Source organism: Camellia sinensis, chromosome 11, assembly GCF_055761805.1.
Source record: "Camellia sinensis isolate YWXY chromosome 11, ASM5576180v1, whole genome shotgun sequence".
Lineage (NCBI taxonomy): Eukaryota > Viridiplantae > Streptophyta > Magnoliopsida > Ericales > Theaceae > Camellia > Camellia sinensis.
The window spans coordinates 152,006,590-152,031,460 of NC_138971.1; the positions used below are offsets into that span (position 1 = coordinate 152,006,590).

The 24,871-nt window shown below is 31.9% G+C and overlaps 1 protein-coding gene across 2 annotated transcripts in view; it reads right to left on the minus strand.

Annotated features, from left to right (window-relative positions):
• Positions 1-24,336, minus strand: part of LOC114297127 (ABC transporter B family member 2) — a 53,137-nt gene extending 28,801 nt beyond the window's left edge. The window contains exons 1-3 of one of the 2 annotated variants that reach the window (XM_082895897.1): positions 23,931-24,336; positions 15,582-15,636; positions 15,298-15,476 (exon numbers count right to left, since the gene is read on the minus strand). In XM_082895897.1, the coding sequence (XP_082752023.1) occupies positions 15,298-15,476; positions 15,582-15,636; positions 23,931-24,278 (582 nt within the window). In that variant the 5' untranslated portion in view covers positions 24,279-24,336. The remainder of the gene's footprint in view (positions 1-15,297; positions 15,477-15,581; positions 15,637-23,930) is intronic. The other variant, XM_082895898.1, reaches the window with a different exon arrangement.
• Positions 24,337-24,871: the final 535 nt, after the last annotated feature.

Consider the following 24,871-nt stretch of genomic DNA (forward strand, 5'->3'; position numbering starts at 1 on the left):
GGACGAAGAATGCGACCGAGCTCTGGAAAGCTTGAAGGAGTACATGTCCTCACCACCACTACTTGTTACTCCAGTACCTGGTGAAGAACTCTTTTTGTACCTGGCAATCTCTCAGCACGCAGTCAGCGCAGTGTTGGTTCGTGCAGAAGGAATACAACACTTGCCCATCTTTTATGTCAGCAAGACATTGTTGGGAGCCGAAACAAGGTACTTGCCCTTGGAGAAACTAGCATTAGCCTTAATGATGGCATCCAGAAAGTTGGCGCACTACTTTCACGCCCACACCATAGTCGTCCTCACAGCCTTTCCATTAAAAGCTTTGTTTGAAAGGGCGAACTTTAGTGGACGAATTTTGAAGTGGGCAGTAGAGTTGGGACAATTCTACATCAAGTTCCAGCCCAAGACCGCAATAAAAGCCCAATCTTTGGCAGACTTCGTCGCAGAATTTACTCCTGGAAGTCATCATATCTGCCCAGTCGACCTAACTGACACAACCGAACTAGGGACGGAAGTTGACGCCGGAATAGCGCAACCCCTAGTAGAAGGTAGTCAATCAAGCACCAAGGCAAACCATACTAAGGACAACAAGGAAGAAACAAACAAAGGCTCACCAGCAGTTCAAACAGAGGACAAAGGACAAACAGCCAACATGGACCTTGAAGAAAACACCATTCTTGACCTCACGACATCGTCTGATCCTTCCACTTGCTGGAAACTATTCGTTGGAGAGATGTGGAAGCTCTTTGTGGATGGAGCATCCAACCGACATGGTGCAGGGCTTGGCATAGTCCTCATCTCTCCAGACGGCCTGGTTATAGAGCAAGCAATCAACCTTGGCTTCCCAGCATCCAACAATGAAGCGGAGTATGAGGCGCTTCTCGCAGGACTCAAGTCAGCACACTTCATGAAAGCAACCGAACTAATGGTATACAGTGACTCTCTGCTGGTGGTAAACCAAATTTCTGGCGAATACGAAGCAAAGGACGACAGAATGGCCAAGTACCAAGAGTTAGTCAGAATGGAGATCAAGAAGTTTGATGTGGTAAGGATAGAACAAATTGGCAGGGAGGAAAACAGCCGAGCGGACGAGCTAGCAGGCCTTGCCTCATTGGCAGATACATCAATCTCTCATCCATTACTCATCGACTTCTTACCAAGACCAAGCATAGAAGACCCCGAAGCAGAAGAAGTATGTTGCACAGAATTAGGCCCTTCTTGGATGGACCCCATCATCCTATTCCTAAAAGACGGCATCCTACCAGAAGAGAAAAAAGAAGCCAACAGAATAAGGGCAAAGTCGCAGCGGTTTTGGCTATCTCCATCTTTGGCATTATACAAGAAGTCGTTCTCTGGGCCTTACCTCAAGTGTGTTCATCCCAGCAAAGTAGAAGCATTCCTGTTCGAAATACACGAAGGGGTGTGTGGAAGTCATCAAGGTGGAAGGTCGCTCGCTTACAGGGCTATTTCGCAAGGATATTGGTGGCCATATATGCAAGCAGACTCAGAAAAATATGTGAAGAAATGTGAGAAATGCCAAAAATTCGCGCACCAAATACATCAGCCAGCAAGAGAACTCCTACCATTAACTAGCCCATGGCCTTTTGCAATGTGGGGCTTGGACATAGTAGGACCACTTCCAACAGCGCCCGGGGGAAGAAAATTCTTTCTCGCAGCAACAGACTACTTCACAAAGTGGGTGGAAGCAGAAGCATTGGCGTCAATCAAAGAAAAAGATGTGAAGAAGTTTGTCTGGCAGAATATCATCACTCGGTTTGGCATACCAAAAGCACTCATCTCAGACAATGGTACTCAGTTCGACGGCAGAATCTTCAGAAGATTTTGTGAAGAATACAAGATAGAGTTCTACAATTCCACACCGGCATATCCTCAAGCAAATGGACAAGCTGAAGCATCAAATAAAGTCGTCTTGGATGGACTAAAGAAAAGGCTAGAGAGAGCAAAAGGCAAGTGGGCAGATGAACTTCCTCACGTCTTATGGGCTTACCGCACCACGCCCCGGCGATCAACCGGAGAAACACCATTCTCCTTAGCTTATGGAATGGAAGCAGTGATCCCACTAGAAGTTGGCCTCCCCACAATTCGAAGCGAAAATTTTGATCCAGACTTAAATGGAGAAGCCATAGCCTTAGAACTCAACCTTGCAGAAGAAAGAAGAGAAAGAGCATTAGTCCACATCGCCTCATACCAACGAGAGTTAATCAGAAAATACAGCAAAAAGGTACATCCAAGACAATTCAAGATTGGGGATTGGGTACTACGCAAAGTAATGGGAAACACCTTGATCACAGGAGACGGCAAGTTAGGCCCAAATTGGGAAGGTCCTTATAAGGTGGTTGGGTTAGCAAGCAAAGGGGCATACCACCTAGAAGACAAGGATGGCAAGGCAATCCCTAGGCCATGGAATACGGCCAATCTCAAGTTATTTTACTTTTAGCTTTTCTTTTTCAAACATATGTACTTTTCTCTTCCTCCAATAAAATGAGAAATTATTTTTAGCACAAATTATTCTTTGTAAAAGTTGGCTTTAAAGACTAAGTATATTGCAAGCATTCTATTCTAAGTTAGCTGGAAAAACTAACTCAGAGGTTGGCTGGATTAAACCAACACCCTTCCTAAGCCCAGGATAAGGATCCAGGCTGCAGGACATTTGGTCGGAATAACCAAATACTATAAGTTAGCTGGAAAAACTAACTTCAATAGTTGGCTGGAATGAACCAACTCTTGTTACTCTTCAGCCGAAGTAAGTGTATGGCTAAAGAGTGGTTGGCTGGAATAAACAAACTCTTGTTACTCTTCAGTCGAAGTAAGGGTATGGCTGAAGAGTGGTTGGCTGGAATAAACCAACACTTGTTACTCTTCAGCCGAAGTAAGTGCCTGAAGAGTGGTTGGCTGGAATAAACCAACACTTGTTACTCTTCAGCCGAAGTAAGTGCAAGGCTGAAGAGTGGTTGGCTGGAATAAACCAACACTTGTTACTCTTCAGCCGAAGTAAGTGCAAGGCTGAAGAGTGGTTGGCTGGAATAAACCAACACTTGTTACTCTTCAGCCGAAGTAAGTGCAAGGCTGAAGAGTGGTTGGCTGGAATAAACCAACACTTATTACTCTTCAACCGAAGTAAGTACAAGGCTGAAGAGTGGTTGGCTGGAATAAACCAACACTTTGTACTCCTCAGCCGAAGTGATTATATCAGCTAAGGAGTGGTTGGCTAGTAAGCATAGTTTAAACAGCCAAAACCGAAATAAAACTAGAAGTAAATAGAAGACATTACAAATGCAAGCATACACACAACAACCGGAATAAGAGTTGCGTAAAATTTTCATTCAAAGAAAAGTCATTACAAAGGGGCATACTTCGGTTACAAAGAGAAGAAAAAATTAAGAGAAAAGTTCATCAATTTCAGCATCAAAAGCCGCATCATCACCAACTCGAAGACCGGTCTCAAGAGGAAGCTCACTCTCGGCTGCCATGATTCCTTCGGTTGGAACCACGTCTTCATTCGGCTGCTCGATAGGAAGGTCCTCTACCATGGGTTCCAACCGAAGTGATGGGTCGGCACCAACAACCGGAATGTCTTTAGGAGCAGAGGAGTCATCAGTGTCTGAGCCCTCCAGAAACTCTTGTTGCAGAGCGTCTGCATACGCCGCAAGGGACTTCGGTATAAAGTAGGCTGGAGGGTCGAAGACCTCGGTCTGTTGATCATGACCGAGCTTCTCCACAGCCGCCCTCCAGCCGCACTTGAAGAAAAGCTCCTTGGCGGCGTCGCATTGTTTGACATAGGCCTCATCTGCCTCCTTGTAACCTCGCTTGTACCCCTCCTTTTCGGCCGCCTCCATGTTCTTTTTTAATTCGCTTATTTCGGCGTCTTTTCTCTTCTCAAGCTTCAGCAGCTCATGCAGATATTTGTCTTTCATTACAATGGCTGCTTTTTGCTTCTCTGCTTCAGCCGAACTAACCACATCAGCAAGTCGACCGTTCTCTGCTTGAAGCTCGGACAGTTTCCTTTCGGAATCCGCTAGTTCGGCCGCCTTTGCCTCGGCTTCTGCCATTGCTTGCCTTGTAGTTTTTCTTAGTTCTTGAACTTTCTTGTATGTAATATTGTTCTTTTGTAAGGCCTGGCAAAACAAAAATTTCTTTTCAGCCGAAGTAAAAGTTGGAAAATACGGGCAGAAAAAACAGACAGAGCTACTTACCAAGATCATGGACTTGGAAGCAGACCGAATTGATTTCATTTCGGTGTTCAGTTGCTTCAAGTGGTGCTCCATGTCCTTGGGGAGGCACACACTTTTGGCCAGGTTAAAGGCCAGTTGGTGGTCTTTTTCAGCCACGACCGAGTCAGTAGCTTTGATGTCTCGGTCGTTGAAGGTCAGCGGCGGAGCCCACTTCGGAGATTTAGCTCGGTCTGTTTGCTCCGGTTGAGGGGAAGGTTGAGGACTCTGGGGGATGGATTCAACCTCATCAACAAGTTGCTGTTCGGTCGATGTAGATCGGGCGCGTTTGGAAGGGCGGGACGAAGAAAGCCGTTGAGAAAGGAGGGCCACAACGGCAGGCTGCGCCTCGATAGTTGGTGGTACTTCAGCTCTGGTTGTTGCGGTCAGAAGGGCCCTGACTCTGCTTTTCTTTGCCATCTCCTCTTCAGCAGTTAATGGGACAAGTCGTATTTCGGGCAAGGTTGGGTCCGGTTCTGGTGCTTCCTCAAGAAGGAAATCGGTTACTCTTGCTTTTCGGCGACCGCTATACCGATAGGTCGGCTCAAAGTTTAGAAGCTTAGCCCAACTCCTTTCTTGACACCGTAGTGCGGCTCGCAAAATTGCAAGGTTGGGATAGCTATATAGGGAACGGAGGTGGGCGAAATCTGCAAAAAAGAGAAGTGTTAGTTCGGTCAATAGACTAAAAACCGAGATAACATACAAGGAAGAAGACCGAAGGTAAATTACCAGGCTCTCCCTTTTTCCAATTTATAGGTCGGGCAGGAATTTGGGCTTGAAAATCCTCAAAGTTCCCAGAGACCCAAAAGAAATCATCGTCATTAAGATCTTTGTCCGGTGTATGTTTAACTATCTTCTCTCGGCGGCGGCGAATCCTAAGGTAATAGACCCACCCAGCATCTTTTGAGCCGATGGAGTATTGATGGAAAATTTCGGCCAGGCCAAGGTTTAGTCCGGTTTGGTGGTTTAGTGCGGCTATTCCCATAATAATGCGGTATGTATTGGTGGACAGTTGGGTGAGGCATAACCTAGTCTGCCTAAGAAATTCGCAGATCAACGGTTGGACAGGAAACCGTAGTCCGGTTTCTATTATGGATTGAAGGGTAAAAGGGACGAAGCCTTCATTTTCCCAAGGAATAACATCTTTTTTGGCCAACGTCAGATGGACGTCATCAGGAATTTGGTAATCTTTCCTAAATTCGGCCATGCCACCAGGGGTCTCAACTAGATACCTATACTTACCCATCTGATGAATAATTTACTTATAATTTATATCGGTGCAAAAATCGTGCTCAGTAGCTCGGTTGAGCGCACGCAGGAGTGCCTGGGTAACCTAAGTCTGCAAAGTAAAAAACAAGAGGGGGTTAAAGCACTGATCAATGGACCGTGCTACAATTTAAAAGCAAGGTATAAGAGCCCTACTTCGGCCTCAAAAAGCTGGTTCTATCTCGGTTCATCGAAAGGTTTGGTAGCTCGGTTTGGGCAGGTTGCTCGGTAGACCGGTTTAACGTCTAGGGGCAGCTTTCTGAGTTCGGTCTAAAAACTAAGAAAGCTGGTTTAGCCCCAAGGCCTAAATCGGTTGCAGTATGAATAAAGTTACTTCGGTTAAGCCTCTAGGGGCAGCTTTCTGAGTTCGGTTTAGGAACTAAGAAAGCTTGCTTGGCCCCAAAAGCTTAGTTCAGTTGAAAACCGAGGTTCCTAGTTTGGTATATTCAGACTTCGTTCGGTGATCTTATTTCGGCTAAAGTAAATCAGAAGGTTATTTTTTGAAGCTACTGTTGTCTCTACAAGTTCTAGTTCGGCTATTGACTGAAGTGATCTACCAATATTGGACAAACAGTATCCTAGTTCGGTTGCTATGTGATTTTGGATCTAAGACTGGTTTTTCTACATAATAGTTCATACACACATGAAGTTCTACTGGTTTTTTTCATAAAAATACGGAAGTAAAAGCAGCAAATGGAAGAAAGTGTTGGCAAAAAACATACAAAACAAGATATACAGTTGCATAAAACAAATGTGAAAGCAAAAAAAAAAAAAAACATGAAGGGAAAGTGGATTTGCTTACCAGGTTAACGAAGAAGGGACTGAAGTTGAAAATCTGTTGCAGTAAAAGGAAGAACACGAGCAGCAAGAGAGCGTAGAGAGAAGATGAAGGAATAGCAAAAGTGAAGGGACCTTAGCCTCAGGGATTGTTTTTGTTAGAAAGCCCAAAATTTGGGCGGGACTGTTCAAAATTCACGAAGTACGAAAGACGGCGTGACAGCCGTCCTCAGCCTATCAGAATCTGCCACGTGTCATTGGAAAGGGAAGCGTCACAGTCGCTGTGATTGAAGAGACGTTTTGACCGGACATAGTGAAGCCCGAAGTAAAATTAGCTCGGTTGGAGAGCCCGAGGGTTTTTCGCTCGGCTGGAGAGGCTAAAGGGTTTTTAGCTCGGCTGAAAAGGCTTAATAAACTCTAGCTCGGCCAGTAGACTGGTAATCTCAATCATGTTGCACAGATGGAATTAAGGGGCAATTGAGAGGGTAATTTTTGGGAAAAATTGGGCCGAGCTGCGAGTTGGGCTTTGAGGCCCAAAACGCGAAGGACTAAGTAAAAAGGGCGTAATGGATACTCCGGCCCAGGAGAGCAGGGTTACTCCGGCCTTGGAGAGACAAAGTTACTCCGGCCCAAGGAGGTGAAATTACTTCGGCTCACAGATGATAAAGTTACTTCGGTTAGAGGATTGTAAATGTACTTCGGTCTGGGAGCAACTTGAAGTTAGACCGGCCTTGAAGGTATACCAGTTTGGGAGTTATACCCGTCGAGAGTCGTTGGTTCGGTTCAAACACACCATGGGTTGAACAGATGAGAAACCGATATAAGGAAGAGTAAAGGGAAGGGCTGAACTAAGGATAGTTCGGCCTACTTTACCTCGGTCAAATGGTAGTTCGGCCATGGAGAAAACCATCCCACTTGGTTTAAGCAGTGGGGGAGGGTGTAAAAGGATAAGCATTATCCTTAGGAGTATGAATCCTAGGAGGACTCTGCAAGTAGAAATACAAGTCCTACTAGGATTGTGCCACGGGAAACTTATAAAAGCCCACAAACATCACCTTGGAGGAGGTAATTGAACATAATTCTTTTTGAAAGCATAAAACTCTGTCTATTTGTCAAGCTTACTGACTTAGGCATCGGAGAGGTTTCCGGCACACACCCGCCGGCTAGCTCACGTTTGTGTTTTCAGGTAACAAAGCGACGTCGTACGGAGGAGCGTGGACTTGGTCAACAGGATTATACGAGGAGAATTATTTCCTCCCCGTACAAGTATAGAGTTATATTTTGAGTTTTTGAGTTTTGAAATTATGATTTGAAAGAGAAAATTTGTTTGATTATGAGTTTTGAAAAGAGTTTTGAATTGAGTGTTAAATTTTTAAAATGAGTGTTGAGTTTGTGAAAAGTTGTTTGGTTATGAATTTTAAAAAGAGTTTTCAAAACTTAATTAAAAAACTAATAACTCATAATCAAACATATAACTCAAAACTCTATTGAAAATTCTATTCAAAACTCATAACCAAATTCTTTTTAAAATTCAATTCAAAAAAATAATTATTCAAAAAAAAAAAAATTTTGTTTACAAATATTTTTTTATTTTTTAAAAATTACTGTGACAAATTAATTTTTATTTAATTTTTTTTTTGTTTGTTTTAAATAAATGGCCAAATAATTTGTCATTTTGGTCTAAAAAAATAATTTATGTATTTAAAATATCAAAAAAAAATAAATATTTTTTTCAAATAACATATGACAATTGCAAAAAAAAATAAAAAATAAAAAGAGCACTGTTCCGGTCAACCGGTCAGACATCCAAGAAGATGTCCAAGAAGACGACGGCCGAATAGACCAAAACCGATCTTTTCAAAATTCAAATTTCAAAAACTCTCTAAAAAATCCTCTGTAACCAAACATTTTTTCAAAATATATTTTGAAATGTGTTTTAAAATTATGTTTTAAAAATTATAACTAAACAAAACCTTAAAATATGAGGATAAAATCACGATTCCAAACTCATACCAAATACAAATCTCCTCCAAATATTTAAATTTCTAATAAATTTTCTGACACCACAAAATTTTCAGAAATGGATTACCCTAGGCTCAGTTATTGGGTAACCAAGTGCAGATATCCAAGCATCACTTTTATTTGGTTTCAAAAAATTGAGCACACTTATTAAAAATTTAATTTTTTTATTTTTTCATATCTTTTTGTTTTTAGTTAAAAATATAAAAATACACTATATTTTCGTATTCTTATGTATTTATTAAATTTTTTGAATAGTTTTTCGCAAATACTTTACTTTTTATGTGTAGCTAAATTATGTGCATTTAGAAAATAAAAAATTTACTTAAAATATTTAAAAAATCACTAAAAAGAAATTTGAAAAATAAAAATTTTAATTTTTCAAAAATTAATCAAAACCACAAAAATTTAATTATAAAAAATTATACTAAAGTGGCCCAATGACATTTATCCATGGCCTTGTATTTCCTCCTACAACCCCGGTTGGTAGATCGAAAATTCGTGGGTCGAATGGATCGAAAGATCAAAACGACGTCGTTTTGATCTTTGTATTTTTTTATTTTTTTTTCAGCAGAAGGAAGAAGAAGACGAGGGGAGGAAGAAGGAGGAGGAGGGGAGGGGAGGGGAGGGGAGGAAGAGAAGGAGGGGGAGGGGAGGGGGCCAACAAACTCGGGGCTGAGGCAGGGGCGGAGGTGTGGCAGCGAGGCAGAGGCAGAGGCAGAGGCGGAGCTGCGGCGAGGACGGTGAGGCGACGAGGACGGCGAGGCGACGGAGCTGCGGCGAGGACGGCGAGGCGACGAGGACGGCGGCAGAACCAGCACCCCGTCTCCCTCTCTTCTCCTTCTCCTCTCTTCTCTCCCTCTCTTTGAATTTGACCCAAATTTTGACCCACGAAATTCGAGCACCCACCCATTTTTCTTCCTTCTAATTGTCCAAAAAAATAAAAAATAAAAAATAATATGGAGACAATTTTTTTTAATTAAAATAGAAAGTAATCATGTATGTTTACAAGGTGGACCCAACTTGGGTCGGTTGCATGGGATGTTTTCTGTCATTGATTTTGGGCATTGAATGTTGTCCACTTTTGCGTCTGAGTTCAGATCCTCTCTCCAGCACTTCTTTTAGAGGACGATATAGATTGGACCACGTCACTCTATTAAAAATCTGCGACTCAGATTATTTTTTTAAAAAAAAATCAAAATTCTCATTTTCTCTGACTCTCTCCCTCCCTCCCTGCACAAGCACACCACTCACACAATCTCTCTCACTCACACATTTCTAATAAAATATTTTAAAAAATTAATCTGTGTTTGGTTTGAATTTTTTAAATTAAGTTTTTTAAAAATTAAATTTTTTATTTTTTGTATTTTTTTGTTTTTAATAAATATATATTTTTTATTTTTTAGACTCACTTTATTTAGATGTATATAAAAAGTAAAAAATTTATGAAAAAATATTTTAAAAAATTAATAAATATATAAAAGTACGAAAAATATATTGGATTCTTGTATTTTTATTTTTATTTTTATTTTTTTATATTTTTGATATTTAGTGAATTTTTAAAACATTTTTTCCCCAAAAATTATACTTTTATGTGTATTTTGTTAGGTGTGCCTAAAAATTAAAAAAATTACTTAAAATATTAAAAAAATTTAATATAAACAAAAAAAAATAAAAAATAAGAAATTAGAATTTTCTGACAAGTATTTTTAGAAAATCAAAAACAAGCAAACTACCTTTTTTATTTGTGTGGGATGTTTTCCGTCATTGTTTTTGGGCATTGAATATTGTCCACTTCTATTGGATTGCATCTACCGTAATTGGATGTATGTGTCCAATCCAATTGTAGATCATATTTTAATTTTAATTTTAATTTTTTTTCCTTTGTCTCAATAATTTTTTAATTATAAGATTATATTTTAAAAATTTTACATAATTTTATAATTTAAAATGCATTGGAATATAAAGATTTAAAAATAAAAGATATCCTTTGATCCAGCAAAGCTAATTAAACTTGAGAAAATTACAAATCAGGCTAGTTTTTCAAAAATAAGTATAAATACATGATTTTGTTTTTTGATTTTAATAATTAAGATTTATAAACTTTATCATTAATCTGTATTTTTTTTTTTTTACATTTTTCAACTGATATGTTATTTCCCCATTAAACTTCAAATTGTGCAACCTAGGTGCTGTTTTGTTAAAAATTGATAATCCAAAAATAAAAATCAAAAGCATTTCTCACACAGCTTTTAAAAATTATTTTTTTTAAAATTTATTTAAGTTATTTTTACCTAATAAGTTATAAACAAAATCTATATCAAACAAAATAGTACAGAATGTCAAGATCAAAAAAGTTAGAAGCAACTCAAATAAGACTTCGTTTATCAATTATACATCTTAATTAAAAAATTAAAAAATATTATAATTTATCATATCCCTATCTTTATTATTAAAATAACATATTTTCACACTATTATGATTTTTACTCAAACGATCCATATAAATGCTGGGCATTTACTGGACTCAGAACCATTTTCAGAAAAGTAAAAGCATTGTCAGACTAGTTACCCCCCAAAATTAACCCCCCCAGAGGGGATAGGGGGTGTTACTGCTGCCTCTTTTTATGACGTCTTCCTGAGTGTATTTTTTGATAATTTAAATTATTTATATTGTAAGGTTCGTTAAGAATATTATTTTTATAAAAATCAAATTAATCAAATATTTGTAACTCTCTGATTATATCTCAATTGTTTTTAAAAATTTATGAAAGTTATGTTAACTGTTAATTTTTATAGAAATAAATGTGCTTTGGTTATAGAATTATAGATATGTAATCAATTTGATTTTTTGTATGGATGATCTACTCAACAAATTTTACAATATAAATAATTCAAATCATTAAAAAATACTCTGAAAAACCTCTCCCAAAAGACATAACAATAATTACTGCAACAATGATTCATCCCACTAAAAATATCACCACTAATAGCACTAATGCATTAAAAAAGTAAAAAAAAAAAAAATACAACTCTAAGACCAAAACATCACATCATTAATGACGGGATCCACTACCACCTAATTAGTGGGAGCACTAATTAGTGCTCCAAGCATTTTTCAAAAAGTAAAGATTACCCCCTTGGACAGAAAAGGTAATTTGTTGGTTTTTATTCTACTGATGATGTAAATAAAATCACCATATTTTATGATCTTTGTCATGATTTTTTTCAAATTTTCCCAATTTCTCTATGCTATGCATAGGCTAGATTTCCTTTTTCTATTTCCATTTTAGGGATGTATAAATTTTGGATAGAATTCCAGTCCCTTCAACTGTTGAATGCAGATAAAAGAGGACTAGTAAGAAAACAAATTAAAGAGATGCCACCTCAAAACCCAAAATTACTCCAAAATAAAACCCAAAAATTATTTCTTAACGTGTGAGTAATAATGCCACAAATGCATTACGATTATATGTTTTTTTGGGCTACAAAAGTATATAATTATAATATATTTATGACATTATTATTTACAACAAAAAATAACTATATCTCAACCTTAGTATAGACACAACTAACTAAGTTTAATTGTATTTAGTTACAATAATAAGAGTTTAAGTTGTAAGGTAATCCAAATTGGTTAGTGGGTATACTTTTCATGCAATTAACAAGGTTTCAAATCCCTAACTAACTTTGATGTGTAAGGACGTAATTTTCAAATATCATTAAGGGTTGGTTTGGCAAGGGCTCATTGGGTTTTTTTGGCTCAATGAGCCATAAAAGACAGAATAGGCTCATGAGCCACAACAGACAAAACATCCCATTCAACCCCATAATCATTACACTCTTCTCTCACAAAAAAATCAAAAAAACCAAAAAGCCAAAAGCCCTTCCCAAACTAAGCTTTTGAGCCCAGGCTCATATAGTCAAAAAAGCCAAAAAGTCAACCCACTTCCCAAACGGAGGCTAAGAGTTTACTCTATAGGTCTATCAATGGCCTTTAAAAAAATTTCTTGTAAGAGCTGTTGATCTGAATAAAGTTGCGTAAGATTGGAAAATAAAAAGAGATTTTTGGCCATAACTCCTTCCTAGACCCCGTTTTTATTGAAAAGGACAAATTTTAATTTTTTAGCTTATAAACTCCTCCAAAATAAAGAAATCTTGTAAGAACAAAAAATTTCAAATTTATATTCTGTGTGACAAATTTACCCATTTATGGACACACACTCTCTCTATATTTCTCCTCTTTCTCTCCCTTAGTTTGTCTCAACTCTCTCTCTCTCTCTCTCTCTCTCTCTCTTACTCAGCTCTTTCTTTTTCTATTTCTTTCTAAGAACTCTCTCCACCACCACCACCATTGTCTACACCACCACCGCCACCACCACCATAGTGTCCACTACCGACACCATCTCCACCACTACCGTCTCAGCCACCGACACCATTCGTCACCATTGCCACCACTACTATCTCAACCACCAGTGCCATTCGATGCCACTATACCACCGGCAACCATCATCGCCATCCTTCACCTCCAAGACTTCAGATTTGAGATCTCTCAGTTCTATATTTTCTCCATCTCTTTCTCTTCGTCTCCTCATGATGCTGTATTTTTCATACAGTAAATTTTTACTCTGGTTTGAACCAGATCTAAGCCAATATATGTGTTCTATATATCTTTTTCTCTTTCTCTCTATATGTATAAATATTTTTTTTATCATTATCAGTTTGAATATTGATTTTAAGATCTCAAACGAAAATATTGTTTTAGTACATTTAATAGCGAAATAGTAAAATTTTACTGTTACCGTTATTAATTCAATATTTTGACTGATTTCTCATTTAATACTATGACTAATGGTAATAATTATAGTAAGTGTGATGGAAAGATAACAATAATAGTAAAATTTTACTTTCATCAGAGAACCTTGTCAGCAAATTTTTGCGAACAAACAGTGGTCACCAAAAAATCGTCGTCGGTCGGGGCGATCAACGGTGCCCGACAGTGGTCAGTGATAGTAGACAATGGTCGGTTTGTGTTAATGTAAGAAAATGATAGAAGTTGAGGGTATTATTGCCATATCTTTTAAATAATTTAAACTTTATCCTTAATGAATTAAATACTTTTAGCTTGTTCTTTTGACAATAAAGTTTGAAATTGAGGGGCTTATTACCAAAATTTGAATTAAATTCTTTGAATTAAATGCTGGAATTAAATGTTGGGTCCTGTTGAATTAAATGCTTTTAGCTTGTTCTTTTGACAATAAAGTTTGAATTAAATGCTTTGAGCTTGTTCTTTTGACAACATTGAGGGACTTAAATGTTGGGTCCTGATAAATTTGGGGTGCCACTGCCCCTTAATTAATAGAAGTAGGAAAGGGTATTAATGACAGCAGAAAATTTAATTGTGAGACCTACTCCTTTTGGAATTGAGGTTACTGCTGTACCTTTGACTGTTGTGTCTCATTTTGTGATGCATTTTGGATTTATTTTTATAATCTGAACCGTTCATGTTGTAAGGTTTGTTGAGTAATTCATGCCTACCAAAAATCATATTAATCGGATACCAATAACTATATGATTGATAACCAAAAAAATAAACAAGTTTTTCTTTTGAAAAATAGTATAAAAATATGCAATTCGATCATGTAGTTATTGATATCCGATTAATATGATTTTTGGTAGGCTTGAAGTACTCAACAAATATTAAAAAATGAACGGTTCAGATCATAAAAATAAGCCCATAATGCATTTCAAAATGAGGCATAACAATCACTACTGTGCCATTGGCACAGCAGTGACCCCAAGTCCTACTCTTCTAGTTGTCTCTTTAATGAAGATTTTCTCTTAATTCCTAATGAAATTTCAAAATTTCCCCTTATAATTGGGGAAGTTATTAGGATATTATAATTGGTGAAGAAAGTGAGACTTACGATTTTGTGTTGGACGATAGTGGACCGTGAGAGGACATGATGAGTGATAATTAATAAAAGAGTATAGACATGTGATACTTTAGGAATACTTAATAATTTTTCTTATAATTGGGATTAGGAAACAAGACAAGCCCGTAGTAATTTTTTTTTTTTTTAAATTATACATATATATAGACATATCTTATTCTTTTCTTAAAAAAAAAAAAATACTTAGAATGCAGTATTAATGGTACTGCATATATTCTAGATGAGTGCAGTGTTATCATAAGAAATTGGTGACAATTAATATGACTAATGTGATTGAACCCCAATTCGGTTAGGTCTATAATATATTTTCTTTGCAAACAAATATTTCCACACTCCTAATATATTAGAGCATCTCCAACGGTAGTAGGTATTTTACCTATTTAAATATTACTATAAAGTATATATTTTATTTTACCTATCTACTGTTTTATGTTTTTACTCCAACCATACTCTTTATTTTAGCTATTTATCCAAATATTATTAATTTTATAGAATTCCACGTCAACAACAAAGATGGAGGGAAACGATCCTAATGATTGAATACATTTTGCCTAGCGTTGAAGGCTAGCTACATGTAGCTAGTGAATATGAGTTGAGCCAAAATGCCTAATCATATGCCTAGTGCATTGGAATTGAAAAAAGTGAATCACACTAGGCATTTTAACTAACAAGGATTATATGCCTAGTGCATTGGAGATGCTCTAAATAAGAAGAGTAATGATATACAAAAAGAAAAATATACAAAATTACTTGATTGTATGGGGAGTTATTATTTCAAAACACAATATATCTCTATTAAAATGACATTTAATAACAAAAATATAACAGTTATGCTATTCTGATGAAAAAATTTATATAAAAATTTATCTCCAATTGATTGTACTGTATAGTTCAAAAATAGTGGGCAGGGATTGTAAGCCTCCTAACAATGGGATTCGCTGTAGGCGGCTCTATAGTCATTCCACAACATTTTGAATTGGATAGTTCAGAGATCAAATTTTAAAAGTTTGTAACAATAATATTTTTTAAAAAAAAAATAAATAAATAGAGTCATACCTTCTCGGAAATGGCATCTTGAACAACAATGATGTCACTGGTGATAGCAGAAATGACTTCACCGGTGGAAGAAGCATCGGTGTCGAAAACACTAATGTCTTGATTTAACATGGACCGTAGATATTCCATCCTCATCTTCGCCGCTTGCCTCTCTCCTGTATGCATCCAACATGCCACCTCTACACAGACATATTCACATCAATACACACACACCTTAATATATTAAAATAAAAAAATAAAAAAAACTACTAGAAATGAAATAATTAATATTAATTAGTTCATACCTGTCCATGATGAAAATAATATGGCCACACTGAGATATACAAAATCCATTGAATACTGCAACACAAAATTAGATATAAAAAACAAATTGTAATTAAGCTATATATAAATAAATAAACAACAATGTTTCATAAAAAATAAAAAATAAAAAACTATTCAGAATGTACACAGAAAACAACAACGATCGCATTTATTGCGCAAAATTTGCATTATTTATAAACTAATGATAAAACGTGCTATGCAAGGTATGCAAAAAAAATTAATAATATATTTTTATACAAAATAATATAAATAATTAATTTTTTGGGTTCAAATTAAGCAAACAAAGAAAATTGAAATTTATAGTTTAAGTCCCATAATTTTATCACAATTTATTTATTATTTTTTAATTTGTCACAAATTTAATCGTGTAATTTTCAACCCCCCATTACTAGAATTGCAAATTTAAGTGAGCTCAACCCAAACAATTTGAGTCAAGTTTGAAAATTTTTAAAGATTTAATAACATAATTTTTTAATTAAGTGAGGACTTATGCAAAAATTTAAAAATTCAAATTAAATATAAGTGAACTTGGGTAGAAACACTAAATAACCTGCGAAACCAAAACAAAATTATGTATATAAATATATAAATTATTTGCTAATTTATTTTTTAAATAATAAATAAAATTTATTAAAAATTTAATATTAATGAATAAAAGAAAAAATAATATACTTAAGATTTCTAATAGAATTTTTCTTGAAAACATTTACAAAATATACCTTTTAGAAAGGGATCATCGAATAAAAGATTGTTTGGGAAGTGCCATATTACTATATTAGCTCACTTTTTTTTTTTTTTTTTTTTTTTATCTTTTTTGGAACACATCACATTTCTACTTTTCTACCTATCTTTTCGTAAAAAGTAAAAAAATATATTTAATTATCTTTTTTTAGTCATATCACATCTTTATTTTTCTATACATATTTTCGTAAAAAGTAAAAAAATATATTTATTTAATACTTCCCAAACTATCAGTAAGTTGATATTAAAAAAATTTACCTTTTGTAATGGCATAAATAATTTAAATATGACTTTTGGAAATTATTTTTAATTTAAAAATTACAATAAAATATTAAATAGAACAAAAACAAATTTCTTACAAATAAAAGTATTTGAATAAAAAAAGGTAAGAGGAAAATTAAATATGGTATTTTCATTTAATCTGAAAATAATTTTAGATAAACAATAAATTATCACCTATAATCCCTTTTTTAAATAAAAAAAATTTAACGAACTATCACTTTTAATTAAAAAAAATTAACATTTCTGTCTAATTTATTTTAGCAAAATTAACTTTTTAACAATTTGAGCTAAAAAATATCTTTATTCTATATTTTAATTTCTTTCATTGACAATTGACATAAAATAAATAAATAAAAAATCTAACAAAATCCACCATGTTTGGTATGTACTAAAAAAGTTATGTTTTGTTCTTTTGTCAAAAAAAAAAAATTATATTAAAAAAATTATTGTTCAAGTCCTTATAGTTTAGAAGGATATAATTTTTTTTTATAAAATTTAAAACAAAAAAAAGAAAAAAAAAATTAAGAAAATTTACCTATAAATTCCATCTTGAGGAATGCTGATCCATCTAGTCCTAAAGATTTTTACATAGACCAATTAGTTCCATAGATTTTGGAAAGGTAGATTTTAATATATTATTTAAAGGTTAGATTTATGATTGTACCTTTATTTCTATTATGATTTTTTTTTTTTTTTTTTTTTGCGCTATAAAGGTAAGGTATATACAATATATGATAATCAAATTTTGGATGAATTTTTATGTAAAAATCTTTTTTATTTGGAAAACATTTTAAAAGGAATACAAAAATGACTTAAAATATAGAATTTTTCAAACATTGTAAAAGGATATGAGATTTTTCAAATATTTCAAAATGAGTACAAAAACTACATGGTAAGTTTTGGCTAAATTTATAATTTCAAACTGTAATACCCCAACGTAACATTCAAACGTAACATTACAATGTAATACTAAAAAAAATCTTAATGTAATACCCTAATGTAATACATAAAAAACTCCTTACATACTTTTTTCAAACGTAACACTCTAATATAATACTCCAAAAAAACTCCTTAGTATAACACTCTAATGTAACATACAACAAAATTCTTTATTGTAACACTCTAATGTAACACACATAAAAAAATTTTTAGTGTATTTTTACCAAACGTAACACTCTAATATAACACTCCAAAAAAATTCTTTAATGTAACACTCTAATGTAACACAGACAAAAACTCTTTAGTGTAACACACAAAAATTTTCTTAGTGTATTTTTTCTAAATGTAACACTCTAATATAATACTCTAAAAAATCTCCTTAGTGTAATACTCTAATGCAACACACAAAAACTCCTTAATGTAACATTCTAATGTAACACACAAAAAAATTCTTTAGTGTACTTTTTCTAAACGTAACATTTCAATACAACACTTAAAAAAATTCCTTAGTATAACACTTTAATGTAATACAAACAAAAAAATAAAAAAATTATTTTGTGTACTTTTCTCAAACGTAACACTTCAATGTAACATACAAAAAAATTTCTTAGTGTATTTTTTCTAAACGTAACATTCTAATATAACACTGAAAAAAAAAAGAATATGAGATTCTTCAAACTGTTCCAAAAGGAATATAAATATTCCGTAGTAAGTTTTGGCCAAATGAATAATTTTAAACTGTGAGTATTACGTTTAAAAAAAATACACTAATTTTTTTTTTAGCATTTTTGTGTGTTACATTGGAATATGTTATATTGGAATATTATGTTTGGGATTACACAGATTGGAGTGTTACGTTTGAAAAAAGTATACTAATTTTTTTTGTGTGTTACATTGGAGTGTTATGTTTGGAAAAAGTATACTAAATAATTTTTTTTTAGTATTACGTTATTACGTTTGGAAAAAGTACACCAAGAAGTTTTCTAGTATAAGTGTTACGTTATTGGAGTGTTACATTAGAGTATTAGATTTTTGTTCGTAATGTGGAATTTGTTCTAGAATGAGAGAAAATTCAAAACTTTTATAATGTAAATTGTCCAAATGGGTAATTTACATTTTGAAAAACTTATTTTTATCTCTAAAAAATTAAACTATATATGTAAATGACTACCATTTTATATAATTTCCACTTTAATAGCACCTTTGGGTTCATAAGAAAAAGGGAGGACTAAACAGTTCACAAGATCATATTTTGAGATTTATTGGTGCTTCACCCAAAAAATTAATAGCCATTAATAATTTGAACACATGTATTTAAAACAAATTATATTTAAACCAATAATATTATGACACATGTGAATATTTATCTCATTCTAATTGTCGTAATATTAAAGAGAATTTAAATTTGAAATTTTATTTTATAATTTAATAAATGATGCAAAATTTAAGGAATGAATATTGATTTCATTCCAATTATAGTAAAATAAATTAAGTAAGAATCCAAATTTGAAATTTTATTTTAAGAATATAAAATTAATTTATTAACCAATCATATTGTAACACATATTAACAAAAAATTGAGCAAAATAAAAAAAAATGAGAAAAAAGAATTATAACTTTCAATCTTAATGAAATGATAATATTTTGTAATTATAATAGTATATAGATATATAGATAAATCATACAATAAATCATTATTTAAAACTTATAGGTTATGGGATAAATCATTATAATTTTAAATTTAAATCAATGGAATGCTTTCCATATTTAGTGGCCCTCAAATTTAAATTTTGAAATGGATTAGTATACTTTCTATTTTTTATTTTATATATTTGATATACTTTTCATTTGAAAGTCATAAATTTAGAGATATTTTATATATATATATATTTGCTTGAATGAGAGCTATAGAGGATTTTCTTAATCATTTAAAATCAAAAAATTAGAAATTTTAATTTGAGATATTGGAACTCCCACAATATTTGTGGTTAGAAACCCACTTTTACTTATATAATAAACTAGCATATTACTCGTGCTATGCACGAATTGTATTTACAATTATCTATATATGTGAATTGTGATTTTTAAATTTTTTTTCTAAATGTCTTCTTTTTTTTCCTTTTTTATATTATATTAAAGTTTAATATTTTGATAGTAATCATATGTGTTGGATTTTTCGAGGAATTAAATGTCTTTTTTTTATTATATTATATTAAAGTTTAATATTTTGATAATAATCATATGTGTTGGACTTTTCAAAAAAAAAAATTTATGCTTGTTCTTAATGCATTAAAGTGTTATTATGAGGGATAATAGTCATATGTGTTGGGACTTTTCAAGGAATTCATATGTGTTGGATTTCAAAGAATTTATTTTATGCTTGTTCTTAATGCATTAAAGTGTTATTATGAGGGTAAGACTTGGGAGTTGGGAGAAGTTAATAAATGCTAAGATTTTTTTTTTTTAAAATCTAAAAATCAGGAAATTTAGATTGGGAGATTGGAGCTCCCATAAGGCTTGGGGTGAAAAATCTCATTTTGCTTAATATGTAGTACTAGGCTATCACCTGTGCTATGTACGGGATAATTATAGATATTTATATTTGTTTTAGATTTTTTTTAATATATAAACTATGTTTTTTTAAGATTTTTTTATAAAAATAATTTAACAATCTTATCACTAATCATAATGTATGAGAGAAGTTGAAAAAGGTACGGTAGTAACTATACACAGATTGTATCTATAATTATTTGTATGAGGGGATTTTATATGCTGATCAAGAAATTTTGACCAAATAAATAAATGCAGTCATGTGGAAAGACATGTGGATTGAAAAAAGTCAATAAATGCTGATCAAAGGATTTTGACCAAATCAATAAATGTTGTGTTTTTTTTTAATAAAAAATTTAGAAAATTCAGATTGGGATTATTTAGAGGCATTGAACAAACTACAATCACATTTTTCTTTTTGTGAGTTAATTTCAATCATATTAAAAAATCAAATTATAAACAAAAGGAGATAATTTCAATCATACAAATCACAATTTTTTAATGCTATCTAACTACAATGACATTTTTCTCATAATAAAAATAATAATTGAAAAAAATAACCATTAAAATAGTAAATAAAAAAGATTATTTACAACCATTGAACAAACTACAATCACGTTTTTCTTTTTGTGAGTGTTTATATTTATCTAACTTCAATCATATTAAAAAATAAAATTATAAACAAAAGGAGATAACTTCAATCATACAAATCACAATTTTTTTAATGCTATCTAATCATCATCAATAATTAAAAAAACACAATAATTTATTTTTCAAAAAACATAGTGAGTTAAAAAGATCAATTACAATTTTTTGGGGGTCAAAATACAATCTAATTATCATCAATAATTGGTACATTATGTGACCCTAATGAGTACAATCCATTTTGTTTTTCAAAAAGCACAGTGAGTTAAAAATCAAATCACAAATTAAGTGAATTGATAGTTAAAAAAACAAATTTTTTTTTTCAAAAAACACAGTGATTTGAAAAAATCAATTACAATTTTTTTTTCAAAATACAATCTAATCATTATCAATAATTGATACTTTAAAAATCAAATCAGAAAAAAAATCAAATCAAATCACAAATATTTTTATGCTATCTAACTACAATTATATTTTTTCATAAATAATTGTAAAGAAAAATCATTAAAACAGTAAATAAAAGATTAAATCACATTAAAAAAAAATCATTGAACAAACTACAATCACATCACATTTTTTCCATAATAAAAAAAATAAATAAATGAAAAAAAGAACAATTGACTAACTACAATCACATTTAAAAAAAAGAACCATTGAACTAACTATAATCACATTTTTTTCTTTGTGTGTGTTTATATTTATCTAACTTCAATCATATTAAAAATAAAATTAAAATAGTAAATAAAAAAAATTAAATAACATTAAAAAAAAACCATTGAACTAACTACAACAATCATATTAAAAAAAAGGGCCATCGAACAAACTACAATCACATCACATTACAATCACATTTTTTTCTTTGTGAGTGTTTATGTCTATTTAACTTTAATCATATTAAAAATAAAATTAAAATAGTAAATAAAAAGATTAAATAACATTAAAAAAATCATTGAACTAACTACAACAATCATATTAAAAAAAAAGAGTTATTGAACAAATTACAATCACATCACATTTTTTCCATAATAAAATAAATAAATGAAAAAAAGAACTATTAAACTAAGTACAATCACATTAAAAAAAAAGAATCATTCGACTAATTATAATCACATTTTTCTCTTTGTGATGGTTTATATTTATCTAACTTCAATCATATTAAAAAATCAAATTATAATTTTTTATTCGCTAGACAAATCACAAATATTTTTATGCGCTATCTAACTATAATATTAAAACAGTAAACAAAAGGAAAAGTCAAGAAGAAGAAAACAAAAAGAAGACTTCCTGTTTGCATACGTGGTAACTAAAGTTGAAAGTGTAGAAGTGAGAAGTCAAGCAGGAGGAAACAAAAAGGAGACTCACTGTTTGCAATAGGTATGTGAAAAGTTAAAAAGATTGTGTAAATTGGAGAAGTTAAAAAGATTTGAAAGAATTTAATAAGTGCCAAGTTTTTTTTTTTTTCAAAAAAAATCAAAAAAAAATTAAAAATTAAGGTTCAAATATTGAAACCCCTACAAAACTTGTGGATTAAAGATAGGTATAAATAAATAGATAGATATAGATATAGATATTTATATTTGTTTTAAATTTTTTTTAATATACAAATTATTTGTTTTGAAAAAGGTACTGCAGTAATTGTGAGAGAAGTTAAAAAATCTTATGGGTTGAGAGAAGTTAATAAATGCTGAAGTTGATTTTTTTTTTTAAAAAAAACAAAAAATTAGAAGAGTAGGATTGACATATTGGAGCTCTCACAGACCTTTGGGGTTAGAAACCCCCTTTTGCTTAATATATAGTATAGATAGATAGATAGATAGATTTAATAAGAATTTACATTTTAAATATTTTTTTAATATACAAATTATTTTTTTTAGATTTTTTGTAAAAATAATTTAACAATCACATCACTAACCATAGTGTATGAGACAAGTTGAAAATGGTGTAACAGTAGGTATGAAAGAAGTCAAAAAGACTTGTGAGTTGGGAGAAGTCAATAAATTCTGAGATTTTTTTTTAAATCAAAAAATTAAAAAATTAAGATTAAGATATTGAGGGTATGTTTGGTTTGTGTTTGAGAGATGTGTTTTAGAGATAAAAAGTACGAAAACATGTTTGGTTTGGTTTTTTTTAAAAGATGTTTTGGAAAATTATTTTGAGATAGAGTTTTGGAAAAAGTGATTGATTTGATGTGTGTGAGAGAGAGATTTGTTTGGAAAACTTGTTTGGTTTACAAGTTTTGGGAAATTTTTTTGGGAAAATTTGTTTGGTTTGGTTATTTTTGAAAACTTATTTGTAGAGAAAATTTCCCAAATTTTTTTCAGAAAATCAAACCAAACGAGCCCTGAAACTCTCACAAAATTTGTGAATTAGAAATCTTATTTTCTTTATATAATATATAAATAGATATAATATATAGAGAGATAGATAGATAGATAGATAGATAGATATAGATATAGATATAGAAATATAAATAAATAAAGAAGAAAAGGTTATGCCTTTGTTTGGTCACCCTTCACCAATGAGAAGAGGTTGCAGTTTTACAAGGGCTTGGCAAATGAGCAAAGATCCTCTAGAGTTTTTTTTTTCTAAAGTTTCCTAGAGTGGTGCATTGTGTGGTTGAGATTTAATGACAAGTCAAATCAATTTTTCAACATTAAATCTCAACCACACAATACACCACTTTAGGAAACTTTAGGAAAAAAATACTCTAGAGGATCCTTGGTGTTGGCAAATGTTATTTTTAGTAATTTTCTAGAAAGTAATAATAAATGTTAATAAAAAAATGAGTGAAAATTTGATTTTATTTTCAGTTTCAATAATGACTGATTTAACTGACCAAAAAAATAAATAAATAAAACAGTTTCCCAATCAACTTTTGTCATTAACACAAAAATAAACATAAATTTTTTTTTCTCAAATTTTTTTTAAAAAAATGGTAAAACAATCATTTGTCAAACCCCTCATCAAATTATCAAAACGTGACGATTTCAACCCAAAAACACGAGGGGAGAGTGGTGACTTTTCACTAGGAAACATTTCCAAGTGACCAAAATGATGCAAATTAATTTTTAAAAACTTAAAATAAAATTTCCAAGTGACCAAAAAAATAATTCAAAAAATGAATCAAAAAAATAAAAATACATTGCATATACCTTGGCTACCCTATGAGAAGCCGCAGCAGGAAAGAGATAAGCCATGCCGATGATGTTTATCAACTTTCCAAAAAAAATGAAGAAAACCGGCACCGAAGCGCCGTGAATACACGCTCCGATCGATCCAACAAGCATCAGAAAGTAATCGAAAGCGTTTGCGAATGCGAATAGTTTCATCAATGGCACTTTTTTGGGCTTCTTTCCTTCTCCCTCTCTTGTTTTTACATTGTTTTCGGCTTCTCCGTCACCGGAAAGGGGACTTTGGACACTCATTTTGGGCTCAAAATGTGACATAGAAAGTGGTGTTTGATGCGTTCGAGAGAGAGAGAGGGAGTGAGGGGAGGACATAATGAGAGTTAGAAGGTTGAAGGTAGTGAAGTGGTTGGATGGCTTAAGTGCAAAGCTAACGTTGGAACAATATAGTTCAGTACTATGTTTAAAGACTCAGAAAAATAGTTAGAATTGACCATCAAACCAATTAGCTTGCTTGTTTTCACTTTTTAAAAAATATTTTTTAAAAAATTATATTTTTTTATTTTTCATATTTTTTTGTTTTTACTAAATTTTTTAATATTTTAAGTAATTTTTTTTACTTTTTAGACACACCTATCATAAATACACCTAACAAAAAATCTTTTAAAAATTCATTAAATACCAAAAATATAAAAAAATACAAGAATTCAGTACATTTTTTTATATTTTTATGTATTTATTAATTTTTAAAAATATTTTTTCACAAATTTTTTACTTTTAGATACATCTAAGTAAGGTGCATTTAAAAAAATAAAAAAAAAATGTTTAAAATTTAAAAATATTCACTAAAAACAAAAAAACACAAAAATCAAAAAGTCAATTTTCAAAAAATTTAATCCAAAAAACTCAAACCAAACACACTGATTAATTTGTTTTTTTCCTTTATTGTATTTTATCTTTTTTTTTTG